Source organism: Parasteatoda tepidariorum, chromosome 1, assembly GCF_043381705.1.
Source record: "Parasteatoda tepidariorum isolate YZ-2023 chromosome 1, CAS_Ptep_4.0, whole genome shotgun sequence".
Lineage (NCBI taxonomy): Eukaryota > Metazoa > Arthropoda > Arachnida > Araneae > Theridiidae > Parasteatoda > Parasteatoda tepidariorum.
Window position 1 is genome coordinate 77457647 of NC_092204.1, and position 15247 is coordinate 77472893.

Below are 15247 nucleotides of genomic sequence, written 5' to 3' on the forward strand. Positions count from 1 at the left end.
AGAGTACGCCATCTGGGGAGAAGACCGATTTCATGTCTTGACCTTATCCCCTTTCACTCTCCCCCTATTCTCACAGGGCTAAAGAGAATAGAAGGGCTGGTTCACTCCTTTGAAGTAACTCTAGCCGCGCCAATCCTCCGATTTTCTCTAGTGACGTCACTTTAGCGCAAAGCTCGCACTTTTACTTCAAGAACGGAGCGTTCGGCTTTACTAGCTCTAACTAATATTAGATCATTTCCTTTTGCGAGATATTCTAAGACATTTGTTATTTTCTATAATGATTTTCCTCAGTTTTTGCAGTGAATTTACCAGAATTTAAAACTATCATCGAAATGCCAGTTTGCGAGATTGCAACTTGCAAAAATTCTGATACAAAAACAAAAGGAAAAAATATAATTTTCCGCGTCTTCCCTAAAGTAAATGAACAACTATGTAAAGAATGGATTTCGAAATGACGCAGTTAATATTTAGCAGCAATACGTTTATTCGGTCGTTAAAAACTTTTATAAAAATTCATTATCTAAATAGAAACCGCCTCGTTACTTAAAAAAGAAATGCATGTGAAAAAAATGGATAAAGTCAAAGAAAATTAAAATGTAAATAAAAAGTATAAATAAAATATATAGTATATAGTTGAAATTCTCCTAATTTCATAACATATTTTTTAATGTAGTTATTCTAAATATTTATGATTTTTTTTAAAAATTATATTCTCTTCAATTTAAATATCTNAATTTCTGATGTCATTATGAACCTAAATTATTATTTTGTTTCAGTAATTAGCGTTTAAGGTTGATGTTTCCTAATGATTAAGTATGAACAAATTGCTATTAACGACATATTTTAAAATCAGGGATTCTAAATTTAACTCAATTTATCGTTATAAAAGAATGTATAGATAAAAAAAGTGTCGATATATGCTTTCTTTTTTCTTAATAATTAAAGTTAAAACTGAACTTTTCAAAATAAAGTATTTATAATGTCATTTTCGCCAACTAGTAAAACATTTTTATAAGTTTAAAATGGGTTTTTTTTTAATATAATAACCAAGAAAGTATTTTTGAACTATGTTTATGAACGGAAATAATGTGTTAATTACGTAAAGTTTGAAAGCTAATAACCAGAAAAAGTCTAACTTATTTTTACAAAGAGAAAGATGCAAAGTTATCATAATATCTTTGCTTGCGATCGCCGAGATCTGTGGACACAGTGACGTCATGAGGAGGGAAATCGTAGCTTCAGCTCTAAGAGCGGAGTGAACTAGCCCTTCTATTCTCTTTAGCCCTGCTATTCTCAGTTCTATAGGAATGTACTACGTTTTCCCTTTTCTTAATATTTTTAGCATTTACCTTTCAAAAATATTTTTTTTAATTTCCGCAATTTTTTTTCTTTTAAAACTATGTTTAAAGTAGTTTTAAGTTCCATATAGTTTCCTAACTTCAAAGTTTTATGACTCTCCACACATTAACGGTGAAAGCATATGTGAAGTGTTACCATATGTAGAGAGTTCTGCTCCCGGCTACTATTTATTAAGTTTCTATTCAGTTCCACCAGAATAAGTGCATAGGCAGGGCATGTTTTTTCCACCCACCAGCAAATCGAAAGCAAAATTTCTAAAAGCTGAAGTGAAACAATAGTAAAAAGCTGAAGAACTTGACAAAGTGATCTAGAACATCGATAAATCTTTTTGAAACAGGACGCAAACATTTCAGGAGCATTTCTATCGTAACTGTTTTCCTTACGAACTTCCAACATCGCTTCGGTGAGCTGAAAACTTTCGATTTATGATCGCATACTATCACGGATATTTATTATGGTAAAATAAAATTTTGAATGTTCAATTCATTGTAAATTAAAATAAAGAAAGTCCCTTGTCTACTTCATTTCTACGAATAAATGTGGTTTAAGAACGTGCAGAACTGAAACAGTTCTTGAACATTCTTTTTCTTTATGAAATAGTATATATTTCTAAATATATAAATTTCGGAAAACAACAGAAAAGGATTATTATATTTAGTTGAAATAGCACATTTGCGTTGATTATTAATGAACTTTTTCTCGGTAAGTATTTTTTTAATTTCGAGAATTATCTATTTCAACTAGAATTCAACTATTCTGTTTTTAAGTTACATATTGAAATTCACATTGAGACCAACAATTGTAAAATTGTTGTACAATTGTAAAATTTTATATTAAGGTATGTCATCTCAAAGTTATGAAGTGATAATCTATGTATGTTTTATTTTAGAATTTTTTTTTAAAATGAAGAACATCTTTTTTGGGGGACTTAGAAAGCAGGTAAAAGTCATGATTTTAAAATAAAAAATTTACTTGTAAATAATTTTTTCTCTAATTTGATGATAGTTTTATACCGAATGGTTTTCTGCGTCAGATTAAGAACTTTAAGATTAATAAGAGATCAATATTGTCACCTGCATAAGAAGGAATATTTTTCCAAATTTAATAAGCCACAATAAAGAAGGGACGTAACCACTGACGTAACACGAAAAGGATGTAAGGCCTAACCCTGCTGTACGCGATTGACAATTGATCGACGGTGCCAACGGCAAGCATTCATTCACAGGTACCAGGATTTCGGCAACAGACCTTTTTCGAATATGGATTTTCCTATTGTTCGCATCCGCCAAGCACCTTCAGTGTGAAGAATCCACATTCCGCAAAACTTTGATGAACCCGAGCGATTATTTGATGATGGTTGGCGTCTCGTTGGATATCTTTCCCTATACAACCGAGCAGCAGCGCGTATATTTCCGTTGGCTAGTTCGTAGATGAAATGGATTTCCGCCAGCCCGGTGTTTGTAAAACTGTTCCTGTTGAGCTCTGGCAATCGGTATATGCAATGATGAAGATACGTGAGTCAACTATGAGAGCTTGCGTAGATCATCACCTGTTTATTTCCGCCTATGCTCTCCTATGTAATTATAACGATGTTCTTTACCTCTTTTCTAAGTTTGCACACGGCATTCTGGGGCACCCTGTATAAGCAATTGCAAGCTTTATTTTGCACTACTCATTATTTTTCTTTATTTAGATAGAATGAAAAAAAATTAAAGAAATTATGATAAGTGAATTCAGCAAATGAGAGTAACTGGGCAATTTTCAGAAACTTGACAGCCCTGAGATAACGAAAGATTTCATGTACAGAACTATCAGATGGTATAATAATCTGCCCTCAGTCAATGGCAGAGGAGGATCAGATAGACAGTGGTCTGTTCGGATAAAAGCTACAATGAAAAGGGTCAGGGAAATGATACGGTTAAACGGAAAAGATCTGTTAGAAAGCTAGCTCGAGATATCAAAATATCGAGGAACCAATGTTAAAAATTGCGAGAAAGAACCAAGGATTTTTCATTCCAAGCATTCGATCAGTATTGCGAAGTTGCAATCTATTCTTACTAAGAAGACACTATACCGCAGGAGAAACTTTTCATTGCAAATTCTCTTTCACCTCCATAAGTAATTTGAAATTCAAATTAGTTCGGACAAACGTGAAGTAGGCCATTACATTTTAAATACTGAAAAGAAGTGATGAGACGATAACTTAGGATTACGCAATGGGAAAGTTTTCTTCGAATAATTTGTTTGCATTTTTTTTTCAGCAATTGAATTTTTATGGCTTACTCTAGGTTTACCTTTAAATTTTAACGTAGTTATGGAGGTGAAATGGGATGTTGCGATGAGAAACTGCTCTCGCGGAACAGTGTCATTTTAATGCTTTGAAGACGCTTCGCATATTTTTATGCTACGAACCCTTAAAAAGTTTCCATTGGAATTAGATCTGGGAAAAAATCTGGCCAATTTATAACTTCAACTTTATTTTATTTGTGCCAGCTACTATCACTGGATTACAGTGTATTTATGCTTCGTCTTATTTGAAAACTAGTTTAGATTCCTCATGCCTACGCATTTTTAAAAAAAGTCTGAGTTACTCCTGTAGAACTATTTAATTGTTCATACTATTCAATTTATGTGAAGTAAACGCTAAATTAGGTTTACCTTGTTTACTGTCTTTGGGATGGAAGGAGAAATTATGTGATTGGCATACGTCGTTCTCCATTGCAGCCTAGTAAATACATATAATTAATCTATTACAAATATAAATATGGATTGAATAATCTTATTCAATCTATATTTATATTTGTAATGAATCAATTGCTACTTTTTCGGAAATTATTTTATAGCTAAGAAACGAAAACGTTCACTTATAGTCGAGTTTAAGATGAACAAACTATAATTTTTACATTTTGGGTTAATATTTAATCAGCCAGCACAGTTTTGCTAGCTCTCTATATGGGTTAGAGATCCTTTGATGGAACTAATATATGACTCATGTAACAAAAATAAATATAGAACAAACTTTTTTTTCCAAATATATTTTATATGTTTTTTCAAATGAAAAATCTGCCCTTATCAGCTGATTTTGTCTTGTGTCCCTGCAGGATGGCGTACTATTCAGTTTTTGAAAAGGGAAAAAGAAATTGATCCACCCCGGTTATCATTAATAGCTATTTTATTAATTATGTTCTGAAATTGTAACGAGCAAGACACATAATAGTAAAATATTCTTATCTCCACCCATAAACTTCTAATATTCTTGATATGCACAGTGGTTTCAATTAACATCATTCCTGTTTATTTTTACTTGAAAGCATCCCCTATATCCGAATAATATCCCAGTTTACCTCTATCACCTACAGTTTTCAGTGGAAATCCCTCCTTATGTTAATCACTTTTCAATGACTTTATAGCAGTAAAAACAGTTTTCGTCTTCTTTTTATGAGAAAGGAAAAAGTATTGTTTTCACTGTTAAATTTCTTTAGGTGAACAGTTCTAAAATATAACGAGAATGAACAGGGAAGATAAGTATTACTCCGTAAATAATAATTTTAAAAAAAATTTTGCTGGATAATTAAAATTATAGTTTCTTTGGACTTTTCGCAATTTTTACAATATTTTCTGCATATTTCAGCCTTCAGCCCACTTTTATTTTTCTCAACATCTCTAATAACAAAATACTTAGCCACACTTTTGGCTGAAAGCAGCTGAGAGGGTAACCTCTCCAAGAGGGAAAAATTATTATCATAAACAGTTAAATTTCTTCTAATGGGGTAGAAAGGTGAATATTTCGAAAATCTCTAATGCATGAACAATTAAATAAAGTAGAATGATTTGGAAGCATTTAGGGTATTAAATTTTTAAAAAAAAATGAGTTTTCTCATTTTTTTTATTTATTTTTTAAAAGGTGAAAAGTTTCCAAAGCTCTCAAGAACTAGTTTGGAAAACTTACAGAACGAAAACTTCCTCATCTTTAACCAACATTAACGCTGAAAGGTATATATTCTTTGGGGGAAGAAAAAGGGGTTAGAAGCTTAAAAATCTGGAAAATATGTTAACAATTGCGAAATAACTAGAAAATTTGATACATTTTATTGATTTTTTATAATTTTTGAGGGAGGGATAAATTACCCCAGAATCTTTTTCTTTTCTGAAACAGTTCATGTATAACAACTTTGGACATCTTTATCCCCTTCATAATAAATGTAACATTAAAAAGATCACCCCCGGGAAAATTTCGAGACAGTGGAGAGAAAATTTGAAAGATTCACTGTATGAGGACTTTCTGAACTGGATTTGAAGCAATAGTATGTAGAAAATGTTGAGGAAAAACTGTAATCGATCTTTTTTGAAGCAGATACGTCCGCATGATGTCAGAATGCTCGCTGATTGGACGTTAAGTTTGAGCCCAAGAAAGCTATAAATACAAGTAACTCTGTTTCTCTGATGTTCTAACCGGGACGGCCGGGTCACTATAATAACAGAGGTATACTAAATATGTACATATCGACTAATTATATTCATATTCTAACCCTGTATATACATGTAAATAATTATTTGTGTAAATAGTCCACTATACTGTATTCAATTTATTCGCGCTCGTCATTATGTGCATTACTCGTTATTAATTGATCTTGACAATGGAGTTTTCTCCAACTTCTCCTTTTATCTAAATTGTTTGATTTAATTATGCCTTCCCAACTTATGCCAACACAATTCCGATGAATCGGTGAGTGGCGCTTCGCGCCAATATGCCGAGATGATACATATTCATAGCTCATAGCTCTCTGATGTTCTTTTCTATTTCTCCTGTCCCAGTGTAAGTTCCATATGTGTAACTCTCTGTGTAGTGTTCTAATAAACATGCCATTCTTCGATCCACTTATCTCAGAATTTCATTACAATACCGGAAAAAATATATAAAATGATGAAAAAACTCGAAGAAACATTATCATCTAACAAATTAAAGAGGAAAAATTCTACTCTATTTAAATGTCTATGCTTTAGAAACGTTCACCTCACCAACATAATAGGGGCATGGGTGACCCCCAGTCAGGGCCGGATTTAAGCTCGGTGGGGCCCTAAGCTACTGAAAATGATGGGGCCCTCATAAGTTCAATTCCATTTCTGCACACCTAAAGTAAACTGTCATTATTTTTTATTGTTGAGTGTTAACATAATATTATTAAAAAATTTGATAATATTACTTGATTGTTAAATATATTAATTGTGATGAGACTATAATGTAGAACCTTTCTTTTATTGCACATATTTTTTGAACGAGGAAAAAAAGTTACAACAGAAACGCATTTTAAGCACAGAGTAAAAATTTGGCGTGCTGGAAGGGCCACTATATATTTAACAGAGTTTTTTTTTTTTTAAATTCATTTTGAATATAGTATTTTATTTGCAATTTTTAATGATTTTTTGCGAATTTTTTTTTAATTGTTTTTTCTTTACGTTACATTTTGCTTTGCTGCTCAAAATCTTAGAAGTATGAAATTTTGAATCAGTGAAGAAAATATGCAAAGAGTTAAAAATAATACAAGAAAATACAATTTGATTATTAGTTTTATTTTTTTAAATAACCGCCGTTAAACAACCGACTCAATTTTGAGTTTACGTCTACCGTAGCCTTGTAATTTTGAACCCAATCCATAAGACAAGGGAACTGCTGGATCAGTACCCAGAAGTATTTATCTATTATGAGAACTTGGAGGATTTTGTAACCTCGATAGATTTAACTTGCTTCAGTAACAATTTTACACATGGGTATTCTTCTGCTTTCTGGATTCAAAATCCCATTCTCACGAACACGAGTCCAACGCCCTATCAACCAGGCTATCCCGGCCAAATTTATTAGTTTATTTCATAACAGTCATTGCACAGCCGACCCAATTTCAAGTTTACGAATACTAATATTCAACACCGTAGTCTTGTCATTTTGAACCTAATCCAGCAGTCCCTACACCCTAAAGCAGGTGAGGGTCGTTATATTAATACAGTTTGCAAAAATAAAAATAACATTTCGTAAGCTGATATTATTTAATTGATGCTTTTATAAAAAATATTTCTTCATTATTTTTGCTTTCTTTTTAATTGTTTTAAGTACATTTGTTAAATTTTAGTGCAGGAATAAAAATTGTCATTATTTATGTAAATTTTTGGCTTATATTTTTAAGGATGCATTAAAGCAGGGGTCTGTCCAGACATTTTGCGAAAGGCCCGTTTTTGTAAAATTGTGAAAAAATTGCTCGTAATTTGCGAATATAAAATAAACGTTAAGTCACATTCTTTCAACCAGGGTCCGCTTTTGTGAATTTGGGCAAATACGGTCCGTTATTGAAAAAAAACTTTTTCAAGGAGTTTTTAAATTGTAAAGACATACAAGATTATGCTCAACACTGTAGAATTATAGTTAAAGAAATTAAATTTTAAAAAATAAACAGCAATTGCAGCTACTAAATTAGCGATTCAACATATAAATATTTGGTATTTAGTCTATACTGCTGAACGCAGAATATTAATTTCGGATGAATAAAGGAAGAAGCGTCTGCCGAAGACAAAATTTAGTTCGATTACATCTGTCTTTCTCTCTCTCCCCCCCCCCCCCCTGGGAAGGGTTTATTCGATTAACAAAACAATAATGAAGATAAACAAATTCGTGAAGGGTCCGATTAAAAGATAAATTATTTTGTGAAGGGTCCGTTTTCAAGTTAAAACATTTTGTGAAGGGTCCGTTTTTAAGTTAAAATATTTTGTGAACGGTCCGTTTTTATGAAAAGATATTTTGTGAAGGGTCCGTTAACGGACCCAAATTTCTTCTGAACCCTGATTGAAGGGTCTATTAAATATCAGCGAGAATAAATATGATACGGGTTTCGGGCATCTAGCCAAAGCGAGCATTCAACATAGCAATGTTACACAATCAATTATCTTTAGATAATTACAATTGTAGAACAATTATTTTATTATGGAATGAAATGTTTCAAAAGACAAATATGTTTAATATTTAATCAATGAAGAAACAGAACCAATACTGAAATCTAACGAATTTATTATTTTTAATTACTGATAAATTTTGTGACAGAAAAAAAATTAAAGCCTGATAGATTTCACAATTTTAGAAACATCTTCTAGTTTTACTGTTCAATCAAATAGGTTTCGATGTCTTTCATCCCGCCTGTCTCATAAGCGATTCAACATTTTTCAATATCATTTTTCTTTCGTTCGTACTTAATATTAATTTGTTTGCGACAGTTAATTTGTATACCTTTTTTACTACATTATAATATTGAGGATTTTAACCGAAATGAAATTTGCTTTCCGACAAGCGTCCGACAATGTAAAAAAGAAAAAAAAATGCATTTTGGGCTTCAGAGGGCCTCAGTTCCGAATAAAACTTTAAAAAAAGAAGGGGAAAAAGAAGGATTTGGGGGCCCTTATCATCTCGGGGCCCCAAGCTACAGCTTATTTAGCTGATACGTAAATCCGGCATTGCCCCCAGTAAACGATAAGTGATGGGAGAAACCGGGCTGCTTCTCTATTTCGATGTATTGTATTACTTTTGTTTTGTTTATTTTGTTTTCACAGCATTTCGTTTTAATTTCTTTCCCGGTAAATTACACATGAGACATGAAATTTATTTTAGTTTTTCTAATATTATTACATAAATACTACCACATTTTTCTAGTAGTTGATCGAAGAGATTTGTTGTTCAATTTAATTTGGATGAAACAGAAAACTTTTTCTAACCTGGTAATATTTCAAGATTGGACATTTTTTTTGAGAGAAAGTTTTGCTGCATATCAATGATTTCTAATGGTTTGTGGAAATTAAGGAATGTATTATGTAGTAACAAGTTATACTTTTTTTTCATTTAGAAGCATTATGCAGACAATGTTTAGGGTAGTATCACGTGACAATTTTTAGTAGTGACATCTAGTGCTGAAATAATTTTTTATTTTCCTTCCAGTGACATATTTATTTTTTTGTTTATTAACTGTAACTTTATTCATATTAGTTAAATGCTTGATTTTGGTGTGTTTGTTAAACCCGCCAACGGTATTTATAAATTAATATTTAATAATGAACATTGAATATTAAGCGTTACGTTTAATCCATATGAAAGAAAGACCAATCATTCATCAAAATGTGCTCGCTTGCGTTCAGAGAAGTTACACCTTATGCAGATATTGATGAACAATGGAATGATATTACAATTAACGCCGGTGCTTCTCAAAGTACCTTGCAAGACATAAAATTACCTGAAGTAGCTGGATGTTTTACCTATCAAGACAGTCGAGATTTAACATCTATCTGTAGCAACAGGTTTATTTATTGGCGCACCAATCATGATGTTATTGAGCTTGTCGAAGTATCTCTCGACGTTAATTTACAAAGCAATCGATTGCGTCTAAGATTTCAAAACACCCCGATTTTACGAGGAACTAGTATCCATGAGCACAATGATCATGTTGTGTTATTGGTTGCTACAGTCAGTGCTATTCATAAACTTGTATTTCCTCATCCCAAATCATTAGAGAGTGATAACTTTTTAACGAATTCGAAATATTATCTATCACCATCCATATTTTTTGATACTACGAGTCTTGCATTGCGAAATAGAAGTTGTAACTTTGTTTTAAATAATGTGTCCATCGGAATTCCATTGCCTCATACATCTTGCTCATGGCTTAATTCAAATGGTAGCGCAACTTTCATTTTGGCTAACAGTGCAGGATCTGTTTTAATGGTTGTTATGTCTAATAAACAAGAAGTTGAAATCACCACTACTGAATTGATGAAGACAGGATCTATCTCTCGATGGATTAACGGCCTAGTGCCTACTGTTATGCGAAACAATAAAACTGAAGTTGCATTGAGTATAGTTTGCCACGATAATAAAGATATGTCTGATGTCTTGATATTTTCCCTATTTAGTGATCTGCAAATACGAATTTGGTCTAATAAAAAACAAGATTGCATTTTAGCTGATTCAATTTTGAATTATGGTAGTGATAATAAAGTTTTAGCTGGAAATTTTACAGCCCATCAGTGCCATCTAAGAAAATCTGCCGCCAACATAAGAGGAAACTTCTATTTAGGCGTCTATGTTCCAATTCCTCATCAAAAAATATTTTATGTTTTTCAACCAATATTTGATAACGATCGTTGTAAGTTGTCCTTAGTCACAATTTTACATCAAACCAATCACGATTTAGTAGATTTTTGCATTGGAGAAAAATGCATATGGACCTTGTGGCTTAGCTGTGAAAATCAACCTATAGTATTAACTGCACTTTTTGACAGTGAAAATAAATCAGAGCATAGATTGAGCTGGTTACCAGTAAGTCTTGAACCTAGAGTTTCAAGCCAGGTTGATTGTGGCTCTTTGAATATTCAAGATCAATATTTGAAAGAAATATTTAAAGTTGGAAGATTTTTGCCATCTACCATCAGCAAAGCTATTTCTATATTTAGCTCTTCTAGAAATCTTAATGAATCAATGCACACTTTTAGAAAATCTGAAGAGTTGAAGAAGCAAGTTATTGAAACTGTTATGTCTGAAATAATGATGATTGCTGGTGAAACTGAGATTGGTGATGAAATATTTGTAAAGATATCTAAAGATAGTTGGTCTCGTTTCTTTTCTTACTGTATTCAATATCACGAAGTAGGCATGAAACCATTGGGTATATCACTTGACCCTAAAACTGGCTCTGTGGTTATTGTCAAGAAAAATTTCTTCTCTTTACTTTGTCCTTGTGACTCACTAGATATACTCATGATTCCAAGTTTAAGATCATCTTCTTATTTTATGGACTTGTTAGAAGAAGATGATAAAAGAATATATTCAGCATTAATGAGTGTCTTAAGTGGTATAGATTTAGTGGAAGAAAATTTTGATCCTAAACAGCTCCAGCGGTTCAATGATCGAAAGATTGCATTGGAGTCGACATTACAGTACGCATTAGAAATTTGTGAATCTTTAGACTTGGAACATGATAGTAGACTTTGTCAAGATTTGCAATCATTGGTACCTTCTGGTATTGATGCAGTGCTTTGTCTCCAATTCTTGTTAAAAAAATTGGACCTTTCATCAGAGATAGGTGAGTTATCAGATGCTACGCAATTTTCTACTTTTGCTGGTAGCACTTATGGAATTGGTGCTCTTTGTGCTGGCTTATCTCATTTTGCCAAACAGCGTTTTGACTTCTGTAGAAATATGCTTCTCTTTACCATTGCGCTTTGGAGATCAGATAACTTAGATTGTGAACATTTAGATGGGGATGCCATGAAGTATCAAATTGTACCTACCATTGAAAATCTCTTACGGTCTTATTATATTGTTTGGTGGTCTACTGTAAGTGAGTGTTCACCCGTATCTGCTTCGATTCAGGATGCAGCTTTCAAACAGTTCTGTGTCTTAGAATTGCCAGAATTTATCGATGCTGACTTGAAAAATATTAAATCGGGACAAACAGTCTGTTATTTATTTTTTCAAGAAGAAGGAGGTGTTACAGTTAGAAAACTCATGGAATCTAGACTATCTCCTCTGTATTTTGAAGATGGGTGGAAGTACCTGTTTCCTTCCCTTGTGATTTCTGCAGCTAATCTTCTTTGGCCCGGTGACAGAAATGTGGCATTTCCAGAATTTTTATTCACACGATGTCAATATATCCCGCTGCTAGAGTATGATAGTCTTCTGCAAGTTTGGTCACCATTAAACAAACAGTTTTTAAACTTTCTTGTTGCAACTAGCTGTTTAATATTAGGGGACTCCCAAAAAGCTTTGAAAATATTCTTTGAAGTTTCAAAGAAAATAGAGGATGATACATATTTCTGCAATAAATGGATTAAAAGGAATTACAGCTCAGCATCTTCTGTTACGAGCCAAGTTTGCATGCGAGTAGTTCGAATGTTAGAGCAGTTTTCTTTATCCGAGTGTATAGTAAATTTTACTGGTACAGCTGTTAATGAAATTAGCAAGAATGATCCTAACATTCCTATATTTTACTCTATACTCTTTAAACACAATTTGAATCTAAATCGAACTGAAGAAGCATTTGTTACCCTCATTAATAATCCAGATCCTTCGAGGCGTAAAGATTGCTTACGACAGTTAGTGGTGCGGCTTTGTGAAACGAAACAGTTTCAAAAAATAATTGAGTTGTCTTATGAAGAAGAGATAGTTTCTATATTGGAATCAAGAGCAAGGTGTTCAGATCTCTGCCATAATACATCATTTTATGGTGTATTGTATGCTTTGCATATTGACAATCATAAGTTCAGAAAAGCAGCAACTGTTATGTATGAATTAGCTATGAGATATAGCAGAGAAGTTGTAAGCTTAAAAGGATTGAAAAAGCAAGTATCATGCTATTTAGCAGTCATTAACTGTCTGCATTTAGCTGAGCCTCAGTATGCTTGGATTGTAAAGCCAGCTATTAATGTCGACATTTTTGATGAAGATCCCAGAAGTTCTCCTAAAAGAAATTCTGAGGGATGTGAAGTATTACAGTCTACTCGTCCTGTTAAAGTTGAGGTGTTAGGTCTTCCAGATATTGTAAGAGAATATAACTTAGTTCAAGCTCGTCTCACCTATGTTCGAAAGTATGGAGCCTGTTCAAGTTTTGCAATAACTCCATTGACTGCTGAAGACACGGTGGCATTACTTTTAGATGGTTGTCTTTTTGAACAGGCTATTCTCTTGTCCAAATCTTTTTCGCTTTCGCTGGTTCCTGTGTTCGAAGCTTTAACTTATAGGTGTATCAGCTCCATGTTACAATCAGATACATACAATAATGACGAATTTGGAAAAGATATTTTTAGTAAAGCTTCTTCAACCAATGTTGAGGTTTTGTCTCAACGGATTAAAGTTCAACAGCACATTTGGGACGATTTGCAACAGTATCTTTTAGAAAATGAATTGGATGGTAAAACTGAGCTTCATAGATGTGTTACTGAAAAACTTCTTGCTAATGGCGCAACTGTACCAGCCTGGCTAAAGTTGTCGTATCAGAAACTCAACTTTACTGAGATGTTGGCTTTATATATTACATACGGTTTTCTTGAAGAATCTGTCATTCTTTTGACTAAATATATAAAAGCTGTACTTGGTGTAAGAAGAGAGGATTTTAATATGAAATTTTCTTTACATGTTACATCTCCTGCTGTTTGGTTACCTCATACATATATTGATATTTTACTTGATGTTATTAGTTCTGGTAAAAGTGAACATTTTAAAGACATTTGCGAAGAGTTCAACAACACTTTAGAAGAATATAATAGACACATAGAGTTGATTTCTTCAACAAAATTATCAAATTGTATGACTTATGCATGAGAGTGATTTTGTAACATAGTTCCCCATTCATGTTGATAAGAAAGTTTTATTTTTTATTTGGTTGCATTTTTTCCTCAGTTAAGGCTTTATTTTAATATTTTTTTTTAGTTTGTCAAAAATATTTTGATAGTGTTTTATGTCTACAAAATATGTATCTAATTAAATGACTTTTAATTTAACTTGTGTTTTGAATTAAACATGTTCTTTATACTGCCAATTTCTATATGTATTTATTTGATTAATTTTTTCAATTTATAATTTAACTCAAGTTTAATGATATAAATTTGTATATTTCTTAATAAAATTAAACAGCTTTTAGCTAATTTTATCTTGTTTTTTACTTAATTCATTTAAATAATAGTTTAATAGAATTTTTTAGACTACTTTTATGAATTTTTACAACTTTTTTCAGTTATAAGATCTTTATGTGATAGCCAAATTTAAGGAAATAAGATTTTTGCTTTTTTATTAATATTTAAAAAGAAATAAAAGAATTTATTTCTTTTTAGAATTACTTAACTATATTTGCTTTGCTAGTTTCAAACATAAAAAATCACATTATTTGCTTCCACAAATTTAAGAGATTTAGTGAAACTAAACTATGAAATATTTCATTACACAATTCTTTCATATCATAGCTTAAATTTTTTAATGTTTTGAAATGGTCTCGTATCGACATGAAACTTTCATTTCAACCTGCATTCTATTCCCCTTAGAAAAAATCTCATGTTTCATCATCATTTAGGGAAATATTTTTATATTTCCTCTACCTATGAAATAATCAAAGAGAAAAATCCCTTAACACAATGAGCTCAGATTAAAGGAATGAAGTAGAAATTTCGATCTGAGCATCATTATTTCTATTTTATACAAATTTACTTGTTAATTAAGAAAAAAGGAAATATTTAAATTCTTGAAACTATGAAGTTTAAATTTACAGCTTCTAGAACTTTAAGTTCATTAAAAATTGTTTATTAGTTAAAAATAAATGTTTTATAATAACAGTGTAATACTCGAGCAAATCCATTAACACAAAATATGTACTACCCATGTTCAATATTATTTTCAGCATACAAAGTTGAAATTTTTTGCTTTTGGAGTAATAAAATATTAAAACAAAAGTGATTGTACATTAGTTCTATAGTTTGCTTTTACCCTTTTTTGAGTTTTATTTTAAACAAGTTTTTCATGTGTTATATATTATCTGAAGGAGAAAGGATGTATCATAAGAGCATTGTTACCATTTAAAAATTTAAGTTATTCTGTTCATTTGTACATGATTGTTAAAATCAGCTGTGGAGAGAATAATTAAAATGTTACACACCTGTCGATAGCTTGATTCTGACTTGTATTCTATAAGAAGTTTTACTGAATCCCAAGAAAAACATGTTATATTTGCATTATCTTTTTAATTAATTTTGTAATAATTATTCAGGGGTCTGTCCAGACATTTTGTGAAAGGTCCGTTTTTGTTAAATTGTGAAAAAATTACTTGTAATTTGTGAATATAAAATAAACGTTAAGTCACATTCTTTCAACCAG

The 15247-nt window shown here is 31.7% G+C and overlaps 1 protein-coding gene across 1 annotated transcript; it reads left to right on the plus strand.

Moving 5' to 3' along the window:
• The first annotated feature begins 9365 nt into the window (after positions 1–9365).
• LOC107441004 (nuclear pore complex protein Nup160) lies at positions 9366–15247 on the plus strand. The gene has a single exon (XM_016054127.3). It carries the CDS (start codon positions 9509–9511, stop codon positions 13703–13705), a length of 4197 nt encoding a protein of 1398 aa, XP_015909613.1. The 5' UTR covers positions 9366–9508; the 3' UTR covers positions 13706–15247.

Coding starts and splice junctions, on each gene's coding strand:
- LOC107441004 (XM_016054127.3), top strand. CDS start 9,509: ATGTGCTCGCTTGCGTTCAGAGAAGTTACACCTTATGCAGATATTGAT.